Source organism: Lipotes vexillifer, unplaced genomic scaffold (assembly GCF_000442215.2).
Source record: "Lipotes vexillifer unplaced genomic scaffold, Lipotes_vexillifer_v1.1 scaffold1149, whole genome shotgun sequence".
NCBI lineage: Eukaryota > Metazoa > Chordata > Mammalia > Artiodactyla > Lipotidae > Lipotes > Lipotes vexillifer.
Window position 1 is genome coordinate 547,846 of NW_006796238.1, and position 22,673 is coordinate 570,518.

The 22,673-nt window shown below is 43.9% G+C and overlaps 1 protein-coding gene across 1 annotated transcript in view; it reads right to left on the reverse strand.

Moving 5' to 3' along the window:
- Window positions 1-1,506: 1,506 nt before the first annotated feature.
- Window positions 1,507-22,673, reverse strand: part of CRIM1 (cysteine rich transmembrane BMP regulator 1) — a 206,737-nt gene continuing 185,570 nt past the window's right edge. Inside the window, exons 15-18 of the mRNA XM_007468391.1 lie at window positions 13,873-14,067; window positions 7,090-7,212; window positions 3,190-3,380; window positions 1,507-1,683 (exon numbers count right to left, since the gene is read on the reverse strand). Coding sequence (XP_007468453.1) covers window positions 1,507-1,683; window positions 3,190-3,380; window positions 7,090-7,212; window positions 13,873-14,067 — 686 coding nt within the window. The remainder of the gene's footprint in view (window positions 1,684-3,189; window positions 3,381-7,089; window positions 7,213-13,872; window positions 14,068-22,673) is intronic.

Below are 22,673 nucleotides of genomic sequence, written 5' to 3' on the forward strand. Positions count from 1 at the left end.
TTTTTTAAAAAAAGAAAAAAAAAAAAAAAATCCAGGAGCTGATTAGTGATGCAGATAAACTGCCATCAAGGTCTCTGGCCAGTGAGCAAATTGAAAACCAAAAGCAAATCCAAATGAGGAAGATTTTAATAAAGGAATACCTTCTCCATAGCAGGTATGATGCTGACTGCTCAAGGCGTGTGCATACACACACAAACACACATACACCCAACACTCACACGTTTCTCTTCCCAAGCAAGTAGATTGAGACTTTGTGTTAATCAAAAATTTAAGTGATCAAAAGCACTGATATGGAATGCCTGTTTGTTTTTGTTCTGGTTAAAATCTCATAAAAATACATTCAACAGGAAAACATAAATTGTATGTGTATAAATATATATGCATATATATTATATACACACGCACACAAATACTTCTGTTTTTCTGAAGCATAAGATAGTTACATAAATATTCCTATAATTGCTAAAGTTTAAAGAGGCATAATTTTTTTTTGAGCTTCAATAAAGGTGCTTGAATAATATACAATTAAAATGAAGCAGTTTCTATTTTGTAGAATCAGTATATAATAAGGAAAAAAAAGATCCCCAAACAGTCTTTTTTTTTAAAAAAAGTTTCTTCTTAAGCTAGAGCTTCATCGAAAACTATGAACAACCGACAGAACAGAAGAAAGCAACAACAAACAAGGAAGTATAGCCCCTGGAAATGCCTGGTGTCCTCACCCTCTTCTTCCTGCCACGCTGCTGTCAGAAAAGCTCCAGTGCTCACATCAAGAAACGACTCAGGTTTTATTCATTTGCCGACTCTGCTAGGAACTGGCTGATCGACTGACTTGGAAGAAAAAGCAAGCAGCAAAAAGTCTAACTGTATCTATCCTTAATCACCCGCTTTAGAGAAACGTTGCCACCCCATTTCTCTTGCTTCCTCACCACCTACTGCAGCTGTGGCTGTATATAAAAGAAGCATGTGGCTTTAGGCCTGGGTTGGCTATCAAAAGGGTCTGATGTGCTCGTCTGGTAGTCTAAGGTGGTTATGGCAGCTGGATCGCAAGGCCTTTTTGTTTTCCTGCTCACTCAGGCCTGAGCTTTGCAGCAACCAGTGCAAGTCTTCCGAGCAACAGGAAAAAAATATCCTCTGGGCCACTGGACTGGATTTCTCCACAAGCCAAGCTGACCTATTTGTCTTCCCAACACCACCCTCCCACCCATTCACCCCAACCAAACTCACTGTCCCCGTCCCCAAGTATCTCTACAGCTATATTACAAGCAAATATATCTTAGCAACTTTAAAACCTTTGGTTCTAAGACAACACTTGGTCAGTTATCTTGAGGAAGAGTGGGAATGCTTGTTCTGCACACTGCTGTCGACAGAGCCCAGCCCAGGAAGTCCTCAGCGCTGTACATCAAGTCACAATCCAAAACAATCCACTAAGCAAGTGCACGAATTCTAGTTTAAGAGCAGATTGAGTCGTTTTTCTGTCTTTCAAAACCTCATCCACACTGCCTCTCTTCACACCGTTTGGTAGAAATTGTCTGCCTGTAGGTGGTTCTGTTTTTGCATGCTGTATAAGCCACTGAATCTGTCGTCTGGTTCTGCGATTCTCAGCGTTCTCTGGGAACCGTCCACCTGGACTCGGGTTCCTTTCTTGCAGTCCACAGATACCAGCTGATTATTTAAAGAAGAAGGCTATTTAATGGGAGGAGGAAAAAGAACCACAAAGAATTAACTGCTTTACATATCTCAAATCAACAGATATTTAGTACCTCATTCAAGTGAGAAAACAGCATCACAGCACATGGATGGGCAGACTACGTCGGTTCACATCATGCTCTGGTGCCAACTATACTTTTTTTGTGGCTGCGCTGCATGGCATGTGGTACCTTAGCCCCCCAACCAGGGATCCAGCCTGTGCCCCCTGCAGTGGAAGTGTGGAGCCTTAACCACTGGACCACCAGGGAGGTGCTGCCAACTATACTTTTATGAGGGATACTGACAAACTGTGCTTAAGGGTGAAATGTCAATAAATTCTATGTCAAATGGAGGGGATGAAGGAACTGAGAAAATACGGAAGTGACATAATTATTTTCAAATCCTTGAAGCACAGACTAGTGCTTAAGAGGGTTGAAACATGAGTGGAAGGTACCAGATAGGCAGATTTTAAGATAAACGGATCATTTCTTATCAGGCTGTAAAATCAGCATCCCAGGTTGGGCCAGTCTGTCTAGATCCAGCCATACACACTATGATATGAGCAGCTCTCTCCCCAGCTTTGCAGGTAGGGACTGTGTCTTGTGCAGCCCTGTATCCTGACCCAGCATGTCCCCAGCACAGAGGCAATTTACATACTTGTTGTAAGAAAATCAGAGATAGGATAACCATCTGGCAGAAATTTTATGTGAAAGTATTATCTGTATGATAAATGGGCTGTTTTCAATTCTTGAGGTTGTATATCTTTTTTCTTTAGTAAAAACCAAACTGCAAAAGGTAGTTAGTGTTCAAAGGAATTATGATTTTCTCCCTTCATGAAAATGAATTATTTCCTGCTTTTTAAAATAGGCAGATTGAGGCCCTTTGCATTTGTATTGACAACAAATACATATTCTTTCCCCTGCAATATGAAATCTGACTGTCTCCACCTTGTCTGGTATTATTTCACACAATCTCTTCATCATTTTCTACCTTTCCCCTTTCTGCCTGCCTTTGACACATCTCCCTGTCCTTTGGACTTCTGTACATTGTCATGATCTTTTAGCTTTCCTCTTGCCCTCTTCTGTGTGTTGTTATCTCCCTAACCTTGTGATTTTTTTTCTTCCTCTCCCAATTCTAAGTTGATAGATGATTGAGAAATACCAAGTGACCAAGTTTTAATTTCTAATATAAACAACAATCACTTAGGAATCAATCCAGGGGTATCTGCTTATTTGAAAACTTTAAAGTAAATCCAGGAAATTGGATCTGTGAAAGGTCAGGATTCATTAACTGATGGATGACGGAGACTTGATCCAGCCATCTAGCCCAGGGCAAATACTATATATCTTGATCACCACAGCTTAATGTGCATTTGAAGCTATGAGGAGCAAAGTAAACATTTCACTGGCTAATAGAGAAGATATCAAGCAACTAAGGAAATCTAAGCATACAAGCTTTCCTAGTTTGATCGTTTAAGAGGCTGAAACTTTGTCAGTACAATACCTTAGTTGGTGTTCGATACCAGCAAAGCAGTGGTATCCACTGTTTCTTCTGATTGATGAACAGGAATGCTATTATAATAGAGAGGCCTATTATTATGGGAACCACAACTGAGGCAATGGAGTCCAGCGAAGAATCTTCTCCTGAGTGCAGCCTGTTATTATCTCTGTAATCTACCTGGAGGGGACCCATGTCTAGAAGAAAAAAAATTATAAGCATTTATTACCTAAAGCAGAATTTTTCTTTTTTTTTTTTTGGTACGCGGGCCTCTCACTGTTGTGGCCTCTCCCGTTGCGCAGGCTCCGGAGGCGCAGGCTCAGCGGCCGTGGCTCACGGGCCCAGCCGCTCCGCGGCATGTGGGATCTTCCCGGACCAGGGCACGAACCCGTGTCCCCTGCATCGGCAGGCGGACTCTCAACCACTGTGCCACCAGGGAAGCCCTAAGCCAGAATTTTTAAGGATTATTTTAATCACATTGCAAATAGAGATCAGCAACGTGGTTTTATTGCTTCCTAGTACTTTAAGGCTAAAACATGATTTAAGTGTAATGTGGATCCAAAGAGCACTTATGAGAGAGCAGAGCTCTTAGGGATGGATGTAAAAAAGAAAATATTAGGGTGAGAAGTTTTAGTAATTGGGCAGGATTGGGCAGGATGATGCTGATTCTAGCTAGTAAAGAAAGTAAGAAAATTCTTACGCAGACTTTAAAGAAAAAGTGACTAGGGCTTCCCTGGTGGTGCAGTGGTTAAGAACCCGCCTGCCAATGCAGGGAACACGGGTTCAAGCCCTGGTCCGGGAAGATCCCACATGCCGTGGAGCAACTAAGCCCGTGCGCCACAACTACTGAGCCTGTGCTCCAGAGCCCGCAAGCCACAACTACTGAGCCCGTGTGCCACAACTACTGAAGCCGGCGCACCTAGAGCCCGTGCTCCACAACGAGAGAAGCCACCGCAATGAGGAGCCCGCGCACTGCAACTAAGAGTAGCCCCTGCTCACCACAACTAGAGAAAGCCTGTGCACAGCAACAAAGGTCCAATGCAACCAAAAATAAATAATAAATTAATTAAAAACCATTTTTTAAAAAAAGTGACTAAAATTAGACTACTGAAAATATTTTAATTAATGTTAACCTTTATGGTCTTCTAAGATTTTGAAGCAGAAACATCAGCTTGGCTCCCTGTTTACTAACAAATAGGAGACTAGGACAAAGTATATGCTTCTACTTAGTAGTGTAATAGTAAGACTAATTAGTAGTGTACTCGTAAAAACCAAGCCAGAATCAAGAGCTTGGTCTTTTGGTTAATATTCTGGTTTACTGAGCTTTAGGCAAAAAATGCCGTACTTTTCATAAACTTGTTGAAAACTCACTGGACCTATTGGATCATTTTCCTGCCTTAGTTATTGTACAAGGGACGTTTAAGTTTGCTCTTATAAATGGTGGTCTTTTTGTTCCTTTAAATCATCATTCTTGCAATGAACACTGCAGACAGAGAAAACAAATTTAAATAGATACCAATTAGGAGCACTCTCTGAAGATTTCCTTATTTTTCTTTTATTTTGTTTCAAATAAACCACTGTAGTCAGGATGTCTTTAAATGCATCAAAGACCAGGTTAGTGAAAGATGCAGAACACATGCAATCAAAAGGCCTTGCGTTTAAATTGTTTTGGAAACTCAGCTCATGAAGTAGCACAGCTTTGTGATGTTAATACTGTCTATAGTTTAAAACTCAGATTTTTATTAATATCCTTCTATGTGTATGTGGGAGGATGAGAAGAAGAGACCCTTCCTAGTCATTTTAGACAGGGAGATGGTAATACTTTATAGGAAGGGGGAAAAAAAAGGGAACATATTTATCAGCATCAAGAAAAATGCCAAAGGGGGGAGTTCCCTGGTGGTCCAGTAGTTAGGACTCTGTCAGCACTTTCACTGCTGAGGGTGTGGGTTTCATCCCTGGCCAGGGAACTAAGATCCCGGAAGCCGTGCGGTGCGGCCAAAAAAAAAAGAGTAGTTTCTAATGCCAAAGGTAAAAGTAACATTTTATTGATGAATTCAGGTTTTAAAAACACAATGAATAAAAGAATGAATTTTCACCTTCCCACATTCCAAATGATATTGGAAGTGTTTTTAGGAATACATGTCATATAAGAAGATTAAAAAGTAAATTAAGGGGGGCTTCCCTGGTGGCGCAGTGCTTGAGAGTCCGCCTGCCGATGCAGGAGACGTGGGTTCGTGCCCCGTTTCGGGAAGATCCCACATGCCGCGGAGCGGCTGGGCCCGTGAGCCATGGCCGCTGAGCCTGCGCGTCCGGAGCCTGTGCTCCGCAAAGGGAGAAGCCCACAAAAGGGAGAGGCCCCGTAAACCCAAAAAAAAAAAAAAAAAAAAAAAAAAGTAAATTAAGGAAAATCTTGGGGAAAGGAAAATGAAGCTTCAATTGAGGTCTGTTACAAAATTTAGTCCTTAACTTCTGTTTTGATGCAAAAAGCAGGCCATAAAATTAGCTTTAAGCTTCCTAGCAGCCAAAGCAAAAATGGAAATAAGCATCATCAATAAGATTCACAGTGTCTTTAAGATAAAAACACATCAGTTGGGCTTCCCTGGTGGTGCAACGGTTGAGAGTCCGCCTACCGATGCAGGGGACACGGGTTCGTGCCCCGGTCCGGGAAGATCCCACATGCCGCGGAGCGGCTGGGCCCGTGAGCCATGGCCGCTGAGCCTGCGCGTCTGGAGCCTGTGCTCCGCAACGGGAGAGGCCACAACAGTGAGAGGCCCGCGTAACGCAAAAAAAACAAAAAAAAACCACATCAGTTGCTTAGGAGAATCATAAATTTTCTTGCTACTGATATATGAAGAAATTTCTCCTCAGGGTCTTTATAACAGAAATATTAATGTAATACAGAGTCCTCAATGTAACATAATAAGTATGGCTATGCTTATGACTAAAGCTCAGCATCCAGATCATGTGGCAAAGAGGAGGCACTAATATTTGTTGACTGACTGACTGTAAACATAATGCTGAAGCACCATTCAGTCAGCAATTATATAAGGAGCCAAAACTTGGGTCCAGGAATCTGGTGCTCTGGTCATCTGGCTTGATCCAAGCATAACACTTACAATATCTAGAGTAACAGACCATTAATCTCTCAAGCAATGAATACTGCTTCTTCCAAAAGAAATATAAAAACGGTCTAACAGTGATTTTGAAAATGTCCTTCGAGTAGACAGGAGGCAGTACTGAGTCACGACTAAGAGCAAGCTTATACTCTTGATCAAGAGGACTACTTTTAGAGAGAAGGCAAGATTGACAGGAACTTGGCCTTGCTTTACCACTTAGCAGCTGAGAGGCAGAATAACATCTCTATTACACACGACTAAAAGGACAGAGCAAGGGGAAAAAAAAACAACACATGGACTAATAAGCCTGATGAGTGGAAAAATCAACACATTAGTAATAAACTGAACTCCTCATGGAGTGAAAACTACCTGGAAGTAGAGGGTAACCTAATGCATAAATGCTTAGTACAGAATCCACAGCAACAAGTGAGTAATTTATTATTACTCTGCTTACAAAGTTTATTCTCACACCTACATTTGAGAGATGGCTTAGAAATTCCAGATACCAAGCTCTTATGACCAGGGACATATTTCTTTCCATCGTCATTAAGGCTCCGAGCATGTGGGACCAGAAAAGAGGCATTTTACCCAGTTACCTGCAGACTTATTTCATCATCCTGGGTTATTAAATATGTTACAGCCAAGCAGGTCTTTCTTGGAGTGGTTATTTGAACTTACTTGGGCACGTATTTTAAAAGGTTACCCAAAAGAAGTTTTGAAAATTAGAAAAAAAAAAAAAAAGTAAACCATACACAAGACTGGACAGATCTCAGCTGACTTTGGCACTTACCTCTGGGGATATGGATAATGTCATTTTCACTAGGTGTGGGCCACAGGGGGACCTCCAGGTCAGTCTCTCCACGATGATTTGTCTTCTCAATGGGTATATTAGTTGGTTCCGGGACATACATTTCTAAAAGAAGGGGACATGTTTCATAAGAGATGATGGAGGGGCTCCTTATTGTTGACTTGTCTCCTGAGTCCAAATGGACGGTGCATGCAATACAACACAACATGTCCTGGAACATGAAAGATCCAGTTTCCACCTTGACATCATTAATGCTACAGTTACTAGCTTTGTAGGGGTGGGAAACATGTCCTATAACGACTTAAAAAGACGGGAGAAGATTACTCCTCCACCTGGGTCAGAAGCTCTGCTTTTTCATGACAAACGCTGTTGGCTCTACAGATTCGTGCAAGCTGATGGTCACTGGCTGAAATGAAAGGATTTCTTTTACTTTCCATCTAATAAATTATACTTTAATAACTTGCTCTTTAATAAATGAGTGTTGAATCATTTATATGAAATATGTCACAGGAAGTGAAAAAGTTAAAGCATCTTCCATTCTTTATTCACTTCCCCTCCACTCCCTTCCCCTCAATGGGAATGGATGTTGGCAGACCTCATGAGGTGCTGCCCAATTTAAGTCTTAAATGTCTACTCTGTTATTCCTGGAACCATGTAGATTGGAAACTGATCTTGAGTAAACATATTAATATTATCTAACTCGATCATATAGACACTTTGGTCAACAAGATACTACAACATGAAACAAAACCGAGAAGAATGATATTCATTAATCTCCAATATCAGGATTTTTTTTTTTGAAGCCAAGTTCTAAAGGGACCAGTGAGAAAATCCAAAGCTTTCCATGGTTCCTATATAAATATTTGTATATCCCTACTTCATCTGGCTAACAATAACTAGCCAACTTTTAAAAGAAATAATTCTTAAGAACCTCTGTTTTCAAAATATAACAATAGAAGTCAGCCTCAATCATGTACTGCTTGGCCAGGGCCTGCCATATTATTAACTGATTTTTATAATAGGGTTACCCAACATTGGTAATACGAAATACTAATATTCAGCCTAATTTAGTCCAAAATGAAATACATGAAATACGTTATATAAGTTAAAAGAAAATCCTCTCTGCTCACAGTGATCACGTTCTATCCCAAAGTTACCAGCCTTTCAAGAAGTGAACTTTAAAAAGGATAAATCTGAGAGAAGGGAAGAGTGATAGAGAATAGAGTACGTGCTAAACTTCCACTGTGAGTTAACCGAGCATCTGCCAGGGAAATAAATGCTAAGACGTTAAGAAATTGCCCAAGATTATGCACCCAGGAACCAGCAGAGCTGGGCTTCCAATCCAGTTCTGTGATTCCAAAGCCCAGGTCTTCCTATTGCCCCCAAGAATAAAGTTACTTTGGCTTTTGCTTTTCTTACTTAAATTCTAAGACCTCAAACACGGCAAGAAGTAGACGCTCTTAGAGTTTTGAAAGGTTCAACAGGTCTCTAAAAACTAGAATTAAAAAGAGAAGTTATTGAAAACATTTTCATTCACGGAAGCAGGGGTCTGAGTATAAACTAGTGATTCCAAACTTTTCTATCATATCTGAATCACCTGAGGAGCTTATAAAATGTGCTGACGCTCACAGGTCCTCATTCAATAAGTCCGGGCTGGGTGGGTCTGGGGGGTGTGTGTGTAGGGATGGTGTTCAGCTCGCCCACTGAGACATCTAGATATGTGATACGAATTTCCTGGAGGAATTCGGAAAGGAAACCCCCTTGACATTTACATGACATCTTTCAGTGCCGTGGCACCCTGAGCCCCTGCCCTGTCTCGTCCAGCGCACAGCCTTGGGCTTTCCTATCCCAACAGGGGCTGACCTGCCACTGCCTTCTGAGGCCTCGGGAGAAAAGACTAACGAGATCCATGCCAAAAACCTGTGAATGTCAGCAGCTAAGTAGCAAAGACCTCCTCTGCGGAGACTCCCAGGGCTGGGGTCAATTCAGTTCAGCTCAGGGTCTTTCCTGAGTGACAGCAGCAGGCAAGCAGCTTTGAAATTCTTGTGCCTCATACCTGCCTACAGGTAGATTTCAGTGAAACCCTACAAACAACACAGACTTGACAGTGTGAGTTCTCTTCCCACAGGTGCTTAGGAAGGCTCTCCTTGGCAAAAGAGGGGAAAGTTGGAAGGATCTACCTAGGACGGAGGAGGATGTCTTACTCAGTGATTGCTAATCACCATTGTTCAGCAAATATTTTCCAAGTATTTCCTATGTGGCAGGCACTGGCCTGAGCTTGGGAGATAGTTGTGAGCAAGACCAGTCCTGCCCTCACGGGCCTCTCATGATGAGTTACTTCTCACCGTCTGGCAACTCATGGCCTGTCCTCTGGACCAGTTTGCTCCACTAAACTCAGTTCCGCTCTGATTAAAATCTACCCATGCCTCCTTATCATAAAATACTCAAAAGCTCCAGTTCAGAGCCCTCAAGTCTAAGGGGAGAGGGTCATTTCCCTCTGATGTGAACTTAAGAGGGAAGCCACCTCTGAGCAGTTCTGTCAAAAAGCATAAAACTTTCAGCAAAAAAACTGCTTTAAGAAACAAAAAGAAGTGTGGGTGCTGCTGTGTTTCCATGCCTAGGCCCAGGCCTGCCATGACCAAAGACTGCATTCAACCCCAACTCTAAAATAGAACCCTTCCGGTATTTACTACAAGAGTCCTTTATAAAGCTGCTGGCATTGTGGATGATAGGGCCAGGGGAGTGACACAAATCTTTACCTGGCCAGGTGGCATAGATCACGGGCACATGGTCAGAATTAAAGAATTACAACTGGGGTCAGATTTGACCTGAACTTCAGAGGAACCTAAGACAACCTACTGGGGATGCATTTTACAGTCAGAGGCACCTGGCCCATTGTAAGAGCCACCCTCCTTAAAATGTCCTTTTCTGGATATGGGGCAGGGTGCTTGGGGCTTACAAGGGGAGGACACCATTTTCTGGGAGATGGAACCGTAAGTCACCTTAGGACTGGGGACTCCTGGGTCTTCTGCTAACTAGCTACATGGCTTTGGATAATTCACTTAACTTTTCTGACCCTGTTTTCTATAAAATGGGGCAGGTACTAACCAGCAAATCAGTTCACAGGTCTGCTACATGTATCCAAAGATGGCAGAGGGGGAAAGTGCTTTGTAAGGGTGAGGCTGCTCAGAACGTTAGCTGATGTGCGTAGGGGACAAAGCCAAGTAGCTTGAGCTTTCCAGGTGAGAATCGGCAACGTGAAACTTCAGAGGGCCCAGGAGAAAAATGGGACAGGAATCCAGGCTTCCTGGCGGGCCACACTTAATCAAATGTAAGGTGGCAGAGCTCACCTGACTGCAAAATTTGCTGAGATAAGATGGAGAAATAATTCATGAATAATAACATCAGAAGCAGAAGGGGGACTTAACAGAAATTAAATTCCAATCCAACAGTAAATGCTGACTGAGAAGTCACTGGAGAAATCTCTAGTATGAGCAGGATGTTAGTGAAACCTGCACTCTTTCCTCTATTAAACTCGCAACTGAGGAGGGTGGATCTTTCCCTCTATTCCTGCCGCCATCACCTGAATTTGGGTCCTAATCATCACACACCTGGGACGTCTGCAGTGCAAGTCACAGCTGTCCTGGCTTCTGGTCTCTCCCTGCTTCAGTCCTCCTACAGATCACTGTGTGGCTCCCCAAAGCACCTCCATGATCTTGTGTTTCATCTGCTCAAAAATGAGCCATGAAGGACAAAGGACAAAATCTACCTCTCCAATTGACAATTAAGGCCCTAAAAATCTGGACCAAAGTCATCTTTCTCTGTCCTTATTTCCTGCTCCTAGAACTCCCTATTCCAGGGGCATTTGGCCTTGACCTTTCTGTCTCAGGGTCTTTGGTCAGATTACCCTTTCACTCCAATTAAGAGAACCCACCTGTCTTTCAAGGTCTAGCTCAATCCTTCAGTGAAAGCCTCCAAGACCCCCCTCTACTCCACAGGAAAATCCTATCTGTGAACTTAGCACTCGTGGTCTGTAGCTGGGCTGTGTAATGGTTGTCTCCAATTCACCCCCTCCCCTTCTCTCTAGACACCACTCTAAGTAGATTTTGCTGCCACCACTGTACGGAAATGGCTCTCGTCACGACGACTAGGACAATGCTAAATGCACAGCAGTCAGTCCCTGCTTCTCACCTGATGTCACCCAACAGTACTCCTCATACCCTCTCTCCATGTGGCTCCCAGATCATAGCTCTCTCCATTTCTTCCTGTGTGGCAGGGGCTCATTCTCTGTTTCCTCTGCCAGTCTCTCCCCACCTGCCCAGATCCCAAAGTTGGAGGGTTCCTGGGCTCAGTCCCAGGCTTCCTTTTCCTCTCTATACCCACTCACTCCTTGAGTGACCTCGTCCGGTCTCAAGGATTAAAAACCACCTGTGGCTGACAATGTTCAAGTTTATGGATCCACCTCCCATTTCTCTCCTGAACTCCAGATCAGACAGATTCACTGTCTATTCATTATCTCCACTTAGATGTCCAATGGAGATTTCAAACTAAAAACTCCCCAAACCAAACTGATTTTACACTAGAGCTGCAACTCCATATTTTAGTCAAAAACATTATAGTCGTCCTTGGCATCTCTCTTCCTCTCACTCCTCACATCACGTTCAAATCCTATGGATTCTACCCTTTCACTAGAATCAGAACCCAACCATTTCTCCCACCTCCACAGCTACTGCCCCGGTCCAGGCCACACTCATCTCTCACCTGCATCACTGGCCTCTCTGCTTCCACTCCTGCAAGTCACGTCCCATCACTCCTCCACTCAAAACCCACCAGAGTTTCTATCTTGCCCAATAAAATTCTAAAATCACTCATGAGATCTCGTGTTTTGGCACACAGCTATTTCTCTGCTTTCCTCTAGTTACCCTCCCTGCTCATGGGGTCATATCCACACAACCTCCCTGCTTCTCTTTGAACGTTCATGGCATGTTCCCACCCCCTGGGCTTTTGTCTTGCCTATACCGCAGAGATTCTGCCTCTACCCCATGATTCCTGCCACTCTTCTGGGTCCCTTAATAAATGTCATCTGATCAGTGAGGCATTCTCGGATTATCAGAACATCCTGTCTCCTGCTCTGCCTAGCCCCTCCTCCCCCACCCTGGCCTTGCTATGTGTTTTCTCTGTGACCCTTATACTCATCTTGTGCGCTATTTACTGTTTACTTATGTGCTGCCTGTCTCTCCCTACGAAACCATCAGCTGTGTGGACGGGGACTTGTTGGATTCACCCTTGTCTCCCCAAGGCCTCGAGCAGTGCTTGCATAGGGTAGGCACGAAATGAATCTTGGTTGAATAAATAAGATCAAGCTTCACCATTTGAACTGCTCAAAGCATATTACTAGGAAAACTGGTATGAAACTTGTGAAACAGGTGAAATGTAATAGATAAAGCAACTCCAATGAGTAATACATGTTTTTCCTCATTCTTCTCGTGCAAAACACTTAAGGATTTTGTTTTCTCCCTATGTGGACAACGAGGGATACAACATCACAGAAGTGAACTTGTGACTCTCAATTTACACCTTAAACAAGGCCAAGGAGACTGAACTATGAAAAGCACCCAATAAGAGATCTGAAAAGGACCCAGCCTCCTGACCTGGCAGAATATCCCATCCTTTTTAGGGGATAAATGGACATTTTTAGAAGTGCCCATTAGGGCTAGTTTGCACAACAGCTAAACAAAAGGCAAATGTATGCAGAGCTCAGTGAAACTCTTCGGGTTTAACTGGCTGTCCCATCTGACAAGTGCACGGTGTAGATGCCCTTCTAAGTTGCCCTGACTCCTAGCCCACTGTGCTGCACGGAGCAAGCCTCTAATACAATGCCGCAAAAAAACACAGAATCGAGGTGAACGTGGAGGGGCTCCTAGAGTGAGCCCTCCCTTTGGTCTGTGTGGTCTGGACTGCCTGTGAAGTCTGTGTGTTCAGGGCTTTAGATCTGGAACACTGCCCAGAGGCTGTCCTGCTGAGGGCTCAGGTCCTGCATTGCTGGGAATGAGGGGCAGAAAACAAAGGAGCTGTTTTGGCAGGAGACACAGACATGGAAACCAGGAGAAGGCCTGGTGGAGGATCTGGGCAGCTGTGGGGAACTTAGGTTTGAAATTGGGAGGCGAGTTACTGAGCTGACATGAAGGGTGGAATGTGGGGACAGACGCAGGCATGTGATTCTGCAACAGCCAGCTGGGGGTGTGCTCCGTGGTTCCGGTCTAGGTGGGAAGAGATGGAAAGTTCACGGGAGGGCTTGGGAGAAGGCTGCATGGGGTGGCCTGGGAACTACTGGAACTGATGAACTGAAGGAAGATTGGACCAGCATCGTATTCTTTAAATGCAGCTCTTCCATTCTGGTTCTGATAGATATTCACCTTAGAACAGCATTCCCTACTGTGTCCGATGATGGACCTTTTCCACTAGGCTCGTCCAACGCTGCACTAAAACTGTGCTACTCAGATACGGCAGGTGTCATTCACAGGTCTGTTACACCCATAAGGCTTGCCACTTACTTTTAGAGAATGCAAGTCAGAAAAGAGCAATACTGGCATGCAACCAAAATCAGGCACTCACCTAGATGGTCACAGGCTCCCAAGTTACCCGCCAGGTCTCTGTTTGGGCCACAGGAGCTAAGGGATGGGTGGGGGAGGTTCTGAGTCTGTTCTAGCTTCCTTTTGAATCAACATCCCAGCTTGAAAAGTGGCAGGGCAGCGGATTAGATACCTGGGCACATTGGGCAGCAGCTCCCTTCCACGTTGATGGGCTCGACGCAGGGCAGCGGGGGGCAGCTGACGGTCGAGCAGAGGGTCTGGCCCTGCAGGCAGTAGCAGTGTGTGCAGCTGTCAATGTCCCAGCGCTCCTCATCAGCGTAGGCCTTCCCGCTGAAGTGGCACACCACCTTCTTTGGGATTGTGTCCTCTAGTGAAAAGAACGGCACATGGTGGAGTCGCTCCATGTGACAAACACAATTTCTCATCATACTTGAGACATGAAGGGGAAAAGCTCTACACAATCGCAACATGCTCTAGGAGTCCCAGAATTGGGTAAAACTTCCACCTCCCCAGTCCCTACTGTGTTTTCCTCTGCTCAGTGGAAGCCTCTGAACTCTCATCTTGTGGCCTGAACCTGATCAAGGGCCACTGAGGCTGACACAGGTGGTAACTATAACAACCAGCTGGGAACGATACCCGTTGGCCAAGAGTCATTAGAGTCATTCAACTGTCATTGAAAATATACAAACTTAATCATCACATAGCTGTTGAACATACCACACGAAGAAACTAAAACTGAAATACAAATAGGTAGGGAGACAGGATCAGAGGTTCTGTTCCATGGAAAGAGAGAAAAAGTCCAGCTGAGTATACTTATAGAAACAACTGAAGAAATTCCCATCTCCAGTTAATCTTTGTGTAAATGATGCAGGGGAATGGTAAGGAATGACAATGGTCTGTCGCAGGGAACTGGCAGGCCTCCCGTGCTCTCCCAGAAGGGAATCAGCATTGAGATGACCATTTCCTTCATTTTTCAGGGATGCTGGATGGATCTCCCTCTCAGTAACGAGGACATTCTTACTTCAAAAACAACCTCACTTCATTTCAATCCTTTTTTTTTTCCCCAGAAAACTATGCTTTTTGAGAAATATATATATATATATATATATATATATATATATATATATGTATGTATGTATGTATGTATGTATTTTATTTTTTTTGCGGTGCGCGGGCCTCTCACTGTTGTGGCCTCTCCCGCTGCGGAGCACAGGCTCCGGACGTGCAGGCTCAGCGGCCATGGCTCACGGGCCCAGCCGCTCCGCGGCATGTGGGATCCTCCCGGACCGGGGCACGAACCCGTGTCCCCTGCATTGGCAGGCGGACTCTCAACCACTGCACTACCAGGGAAGCCCGAGAACAATATATTTTTAAGAGCTATTTTTTATGTATAAGAATTTACAGCTTAACACATTCTGCTTATCTTTTTTCTCCGTTCTCTCCTACCATCCTCACATCTTCCATCCCCCAACCTTTTCCTTGAAAGTTCCTTTCTCTTTGATTCAACACCTTCTCCTGGTTTCTCTGAACTTACTAGTGGTCACATTCCCTCTATAGCTCAGAGTGAGGCCCAATGCTCAGCAATGGAGAAACACAGGATGGGGGTGGGGCAGGCCAATAACTGGATGACTCCTACAAAGCTGGGGAAATTTTATGCTCAGATTCTATGGGCAGCTCCATTCATCACTGGTCACTAGTAAATGAAAAACTATAAAGGCATCTGGAAGGAAAGTTCCTTAGGAAAGAAGTGGTGTCTTCTCCCTGGAAGGCACCTTGGAAGCTCTGAGAGGGGCAGTATTCACTGCTCAGGCACAAAGGACAGAACCCACAATGCCTGAGGGGCAATGAGGAACATCTATATGCAGGGCGTCAGGACCCCAGCCTCTGTAGCCAAGCGCTCCTGGGCGGCTGGAACCACTCTGTGAAGACCTAGCATGAAGCTTCCTGTTGAGCTTTTCCAGAGGAGGGTCACAGGCAGAAATATCTGTCTTTGGAATCCACATTCTCTTCTTACCAATTACTCAAGCATATGCCCCTGACTAAATGGCACTAATAATGTCCTATGACTGTAGGATTTTGTGTTTCCAAAGGTGGTCCATTGTGGAGTGTTATAAGTAAGCATGGAAAGGACTCTATGTCTAGTGTTAAAATGCATAATCTCTGTTTCCCAATGCATTTTCATTATTTCTCTCATTACTGTTGCTTGATGTTCAGCAAGGGATATTAAGCAATCACAGAAAGTTCTAGTTGTAAAAAGCAGAAATTCTTTTTCAGTATCTATTTAAAAATGTAGTTCACTGTATTTGTGAGTGTTCCACAGAAAGGGTTCTGGTGCACTGAATGTTAACCTTAAAAACACTTGGAGGCTTTCACACCAAACTCATGGGAGAAGTTTTTGCTAATCTGAAATCCTTAGAGGAGGTGACTTCATTAAGATACCCAAAATGTACATGTCAAATGGATGAGTAGAATCATTTAATGAACTTAATTCAAGTAATATACTGACCTTGAGCCAACATGTCATTGAGGACATTAGATTTGCCATCAAATCTAGAGTCTATTATGCAGAGAATTCTTTAGGAAAGGAAGCATTTCTTCATAAGGCAATACTACTGATTATATTTCACATAAACCTTGTAACAGCTCACATGATGGACCAATGTCACGGCATAAAATTTGAGTAACGTATTACTACTGTGCAAGGACCTGGGAGAAGAGAAGTTTACACTCCCCACCCTATCTTGTCCATCACCTTCTCCTGTGCTTTTCCTCCCACAGGCATTTTGCCAGTTCTCTTCTTAGAGAAGAGGAAGGGAATGAGAAAGAGGCACAGAAAGGATGAGGGGGCTTCCCTGGTGGTGCAGTGGCTAAGAATCCACCTGCAAATGCAGGGGACACGGGTTCGAGCCCTGGTCCGGGAAGATCCCATATGCAACTAAGCCCGTGCGCCACAACTACCGAGCCTGTGCACTAGAGCCCGCGAGCCACAACTGCTGAGCCCGTGTGCTGCAACTACTGAAGCTCGTGCGCCTAGAGCCTGTGCTCCACAACAAAGAGAAGCCACTGCAATAAGAAGTCCACACACCGCAACGAAGAGTAGCCCCCTCTCACCACAACTAGAGAAAGCCCGTGTGCAGCAATGAAGACCCAACACAGCCAAAAATAAATAAAATTATTTAAAAAAAGGAAATAAAAATTTCCTTTGCCAGGAAAGAGGGTATATTTGTCAAATTTCCCCCAAACCACTAAAATAAAATAAAATAAAATAAAGTAAAAAAAAAAAAAAAAAAAAAAAAAAGGACGAGGACTTCATAATAAAAGAAATTCAAGTCAAGGCCAAGCACTGGTCTGTATTAAGATCTAGGCAAAAACACTTATTACATCCTAAGATATTAAATCAATGCTAATATTTGTGAAGTTAAATCTATAAAATTAAGATATTAAAAATAGTAATTATGTGTTAAACATTATAAAGACATTCATTCACTTATTCTACAAACTTTTATCATCAATGGGAAAAAAGGCAGGACCAGGACCCTGACCCAGAGGACTGAGCAGAAGTGGTGGAGACAGGCTGGCGACCGGGACTCCTCACCAGGTACCACGCAGCAGCCACAGTGCTGTGAATTCAACGTGAAGTTGGACAACACAACATGGAGGGTGAAGCAACTGTCTGCTGGGGGAACTGGGAGAGGATTCACCCAGGATTTGATGCTTTAGTTTTACTTCGAGGGATGAAAAGAAGATAAAGAAGCTGGAAGGAAGGACACTGCAAGTAGATGGTGGTACATCCAACAGTTTGCCATGTTGGAACGACAGTGAGAGGTGTGAGGGCCACATGCAGGATGGCTGGAGATGAAGTTGGGATCAGATCATAAAGGGCCTTGAAGAACAATGACAGATTTAGAGCCTTCCTGCAGTGGAGGGGACGGGCCTTATCAGCTTTGTCTTCAAGAAGAGAACTCTGTCTTCAAGAAGAGAACTCTGGAATATGACAATGTGGAAGACTAAACAGGGTTAGGATGGGGACGCTGGTCACCGGGATGTGTTACAGGCCTGGATTAACGCAGAGGTGATGGAGGTGGAAAGGCAAGGCTAGGTTTGAGAGCTATTACTGAGAAACAGCGGTCAGGATACGGACAGTGAGGGGGGCGGAGGTGTGAAGGACAACCCTGTTTCTTGCAATGGGAGGTGATGCAGAGGTAATTCCAATATATGAGTCACTTTCCTGCTTTAACAAATAAACAGCTGGTGAGCTTGTCAAGGACCTGGTCAAGCCTTATCAAACCAGATATTCCAGTGGGTCAATCAGAGCTGCAGCGGTTGACCTTCAAACTCTTAGCCTTTCTGTGTGAACATGACCATGAAGCTGCCTCTAGGATAGAACTGATTTGGGGCTCAACAAGGTAAAAGGGAACACGTTTTAGTCACCAGTGGTGAGAATGTGGGGTAACAGGCAAAACTGGCAGTATCCCTCATGTATCCTTAAAAACATACTTCTTTCATCCAATAATTCTATTTCTAGTCAGCTATCCCAAGGAAATAATCAGAAAAGGCCTAAAATAAGTTGTTTATGTAGATGTTCATCACAATATTATTTATAATAGCAAGAAATTGGGGGAAAAAAACCTGTCCAACAATATGGGATATTTTAATGACTTGATACAATCATAGGAGAGAATATTGTGCAGCTGTTAAAATGCATCATGTATAGTATAAGTTCAACCACGTAAAGAGGAAAATTTAAAACTGTCTGGAAAGAAACAAAACTGTTAACAGTAACCGTTAGAATCAAGGGTGAATTTTTCTCTTTAACTTTTCTTTTGCAATGAATATGAGTTACTCTTGATAAGGCAACAATATTAAATGATTTCAAACAGGTATGTGCATGTATTATCAACCTCCCCTCCCATCCTCCCCCCCCCCCCCCACACACAATGAAGAGAAAAGCTTAGTCTGAGCCTGGTTCTAAAGAACCTGGTCACGCGGTGTGGTGCTTTCCGAACGCTACTGACCCACTCTGAATAATTTCAGTGGTCTGCAAGAAAATTAAAACCACAGAAGACATGCCAGAGAGCAAATGCTGAGCTACAGCATAACGAAAGTGTCTATGCAACTACTCATCCAGTAATTGTATGAGATCACTGTCCCAAAGAGTATTTATAAAATGATAGAAGAGGGATAGTAACTACTCTGGATGTCTAGCAGGCAGTAGGTTGAACCAAGAACTTCGATGACATATTAGATGAAATTGAAGTTTCTCATTTGATTTTGTTACAAAAATAAGTCTTTTTCTGAATTCAATGAAGATTAAGAGTTCAATCGAGTGCACCAATATGACAAAGAAACGGTGAAACCCATTCAGTGGGAGCCGCACAGAGATGCTGCAACAGACTCTGCACACAGCGGTGGAGCTGGAGTCTGATTAGTGGGGCCCCAGGAGATTCAGGGGTCATAACGAAGCTCTTCCCCTCCAGGGAGGGGCTGACCACCATGGACCCAACTTCCAGGTGTTTCTACCAAGTTAGCTCTATTCCATTCAAGCTCTCCTCATCAGATTACCGTGGAAACATCTCACCTTCAACTTCATTTTCAATGGAATTAACTCTGACTTGAGATCAGGAAGCTATCTTTTCAGGTTTAAACAACTGGGGGTGGGGGAGGGGTGGGTAGAGCACAGAGGCAGATGCCAATCAATCGCTGGTTGAAAGCAGGGGCCGAAAGAATGAGTCTCTTGCTGGAGGTGGCAGACAGTGTAAAAGGGACCAGTGGCCCCAAAAAGACCTTGTAAAGGGACCTGGTTATAGGAATGAGGTATCTCAAGGTCTGCCCAGAAGTCTAAAACCAGTGTTTAGGCTCGTGTGCAGAGCTCAGCTGGACCACAGCAAGATCTAAGACCTGCATGTTCAGCACTCTCACAGTTGATCTCCTTACAGACTGGCGGTCAGAGGACGCAGGTGGTAGAGGCAAGAGGGATGGTTCTGAAAGAAGGATCTAGGGCCAAGCACTGAAGAAGAGAACTAGCATCTGCTGAGCATCCATGGTACCCAAGCGCTGTGCTCAAGAGCATCACATGGTTCAGCCTCATGGCAACTCTCTGAGGTAGGGCTGTCCGTCCTACTCTTGGGGAAACTCAGGTTCAGCGAGGGGAAGGAACCTGATGTAACCAAGCCAGTAGGCGGTGGAGCCGGAATCTCCTCCTGGCTCCATCTGACTGCAAAGCCCACATTCTTTGCCTTGAGCTCTACCTAACAGCTCCCTTTCTTACCCTCCCAGGAATACACAGAGCCCTCTTCATGTGGCCTCAATTGTGCCCGGGCCTCTCTGAACAGTGGACAACTGTTTGGCTATCCAGCTTTTTCAGGTGGAGGCCAAGCGGGATTCAATGTGTGACCAGGGTTGAGCCACGGTTAGCACTGTACGTTTTATATCAGGGCTAGCTGGCTTGAGGATGTGGACTTCAATCCATGACAAGCCCCATTTCAGAGTCGCCAACAGTTTTCGTGATATCTCCGCATCTGATCAGTCTGAGTCACAATATCAATATATTTCATAACAGTAAAGTTTGTTTCTTCAAACATGCTTTAAAACAAAGCCACATTTAAGACATGGGTTTGTCACCACTCTGTGGAATTTTCATGTGAAATAAATGAGGACTCCTTTTTGTAAAAGCCTTGACTAATTTTTTCTGGGGTGGCTGCTATGTGGCCCAGATTAGACTAGATTAGATTTTATTACTTAGATTCTAGTTAATGAGGCTTTATAGAAACATCTTTTCTTTTGACCAAATTTTACCTGAAAAGCCAGTGATCTAAACAGAGGCCTGAAAGTATGTTGTGAATTTCAGTTGACTGATGGATCCCGGTGCCCCTATTTCTTTTTTTTAATTGAAGTATAATTGATTTACAATGTTGTGTCAATCTCTGCTGTACAGCAAAGCGACTCAGTTATACACATATATACATCCTTTTTAAAAAAAATTTATTTTATTTATTCTTGGCTGTGTTGGGCCTTCGTTGTGGTGCACGGGCTTCTCATTGCAGAGCATGGGCTGTAGGCACGTGGGCTCCAGTAGTTGTGGCACGCAGGCTCAGTATCTGTGGCTCGTGGGCTCTAGAGCACAGGCTCAGTAGTTGTGGCACATGGGCTTAGTTGCTCTGTGGCATGTGGGATCTTCCCGGACTAGGGCTCGAACTCGTGTCCACTGCATTAGCAGGCGGATTCTTAACCACTGAGCCACCAGGGAAGCCCTATACATCCTTTTTAAATATTCTTTTCTGTTATGGTGTATCACAGGATACTGAATATAGTTCCCTGTGCTATATATTAGGACCTTGTTGTTTATCCATTCTAAATATGATAGTTTGCATCTACCAACCCCAAACTCCCAGTCCATCCCTGTCCCTCCCCCCTGCCCCCCTTGGCAACCACAAGTCTGATCTCTATGTCTGTGAGTCTGTTTCTGTTTTGTAGATAGGTTCATTTGTGCCATATTTTAGATTCCACATATAAGTGAGATCATATGGTATTTATGTTTCTCTGACTTTACTTAGTATGATAATCTCTAGTTGCATCCATGTTGCTGCAAATGCCGGTGCCCCTATTTCTTACACGCTTATGTCTTTTCCTGGATAGACCACTTCCTCCCATGGCATATTTGGGTCAATCTGAGAAAGCTCTGTCAGAAAATTTTAGAAATGACTTGGTTTACAGGGAGACATGGTGGCTAATCTACCCAATTTGTGGTTCTAAATAATAAACTAATGAAGTCATTGTAGTTTTGGGGGGAAAACAGCATAGTCTAATTGGAAGTCCATATAAAAGCATTTTAAGCTTTAAGGCTGAAGAGGGATGCATAAATAGAGATGTGGGAACTGTCCAACTAAAAGTAACCTAAACAGTTTATATTTGGTTATCGAGTGGGCTGTCCATTTCATTCTGACTGTGGTATTCATCACTCCAACTGGTTGCTTATGCTGACAGTGACATTAGGTTTATTCTTCAATACCTAATGATAATCGTAACTTCCACTTACTGACTGCCTACTATGTACTGGGCATGGTGCTAACCAAGCTTTTTTTTTTTTCTTTCTTTTTTTGGCTGTGCCACATGGCTTATGGGATCCTAGTTCCCTGACCAGGGATTGAATTCGGACCCTCGGCAGTGAGAGCAGAGTCTTAACCACTGGACCACCCTAACCAAGCATTTTTCACAAGTCGATTCCACATGCTCTCCATAGGCCAATGGAACAGGGTGTTATTTGAATTCCACAGAAAACCAAGGCACAGGGAGAATCAGTAACTTGCCCAAAACGCATGGCTAGGAAGTGGCAGGGCCAGGATGGAAACCACACACACCTCCACAGTCCCCGCACACTGTCTGCCTGCCTCGTCCCCAGTGGGATAACCTCACAGAGCTCCATGTTCCTGGGCAAGGATCTGGGCCACACAAACAAAAGTGGTTACGACTCACTGACTCTGGAGAATGGGCGCTTAGACTTCCTACCCCTTACATTTGTTGGGGCTCAAGGTCTTTGCCTTCAAAGGCAGATTACCCTTCAACCGACTGCATCAGATCTCTGCACAGTCCTATCAAGGAATGGAGATATAGTGGTTATTGAGGACTTGTGGTTCTACTCAGGCAGATTTCTATTGAACACTCTTCTCTCTTCTCAAGGAAGAGGATTTGAGAAGGACGTTCCAAGGAAAACATGAGGTATGACACTAATATAATAAGGTTTGTTTTTAAAACAAACACATCAGGAGTTACATACCCAAACGCACGTGATCCCTTTCTACGTAGTCATTGTTGAGGGCTGTAAACGTACTCTGGTGATATTGCCCCTGCTTCATACGGCTTTGGAATTTTCCTTTTGCAATGACATCCAGAGCCAAATTTTGAAACAGGCAAGGAAGACGGTCACTATTTTATGGCCACTCCTTGGTTTAGATCAGCTTTGGTATTTGGTTTCCT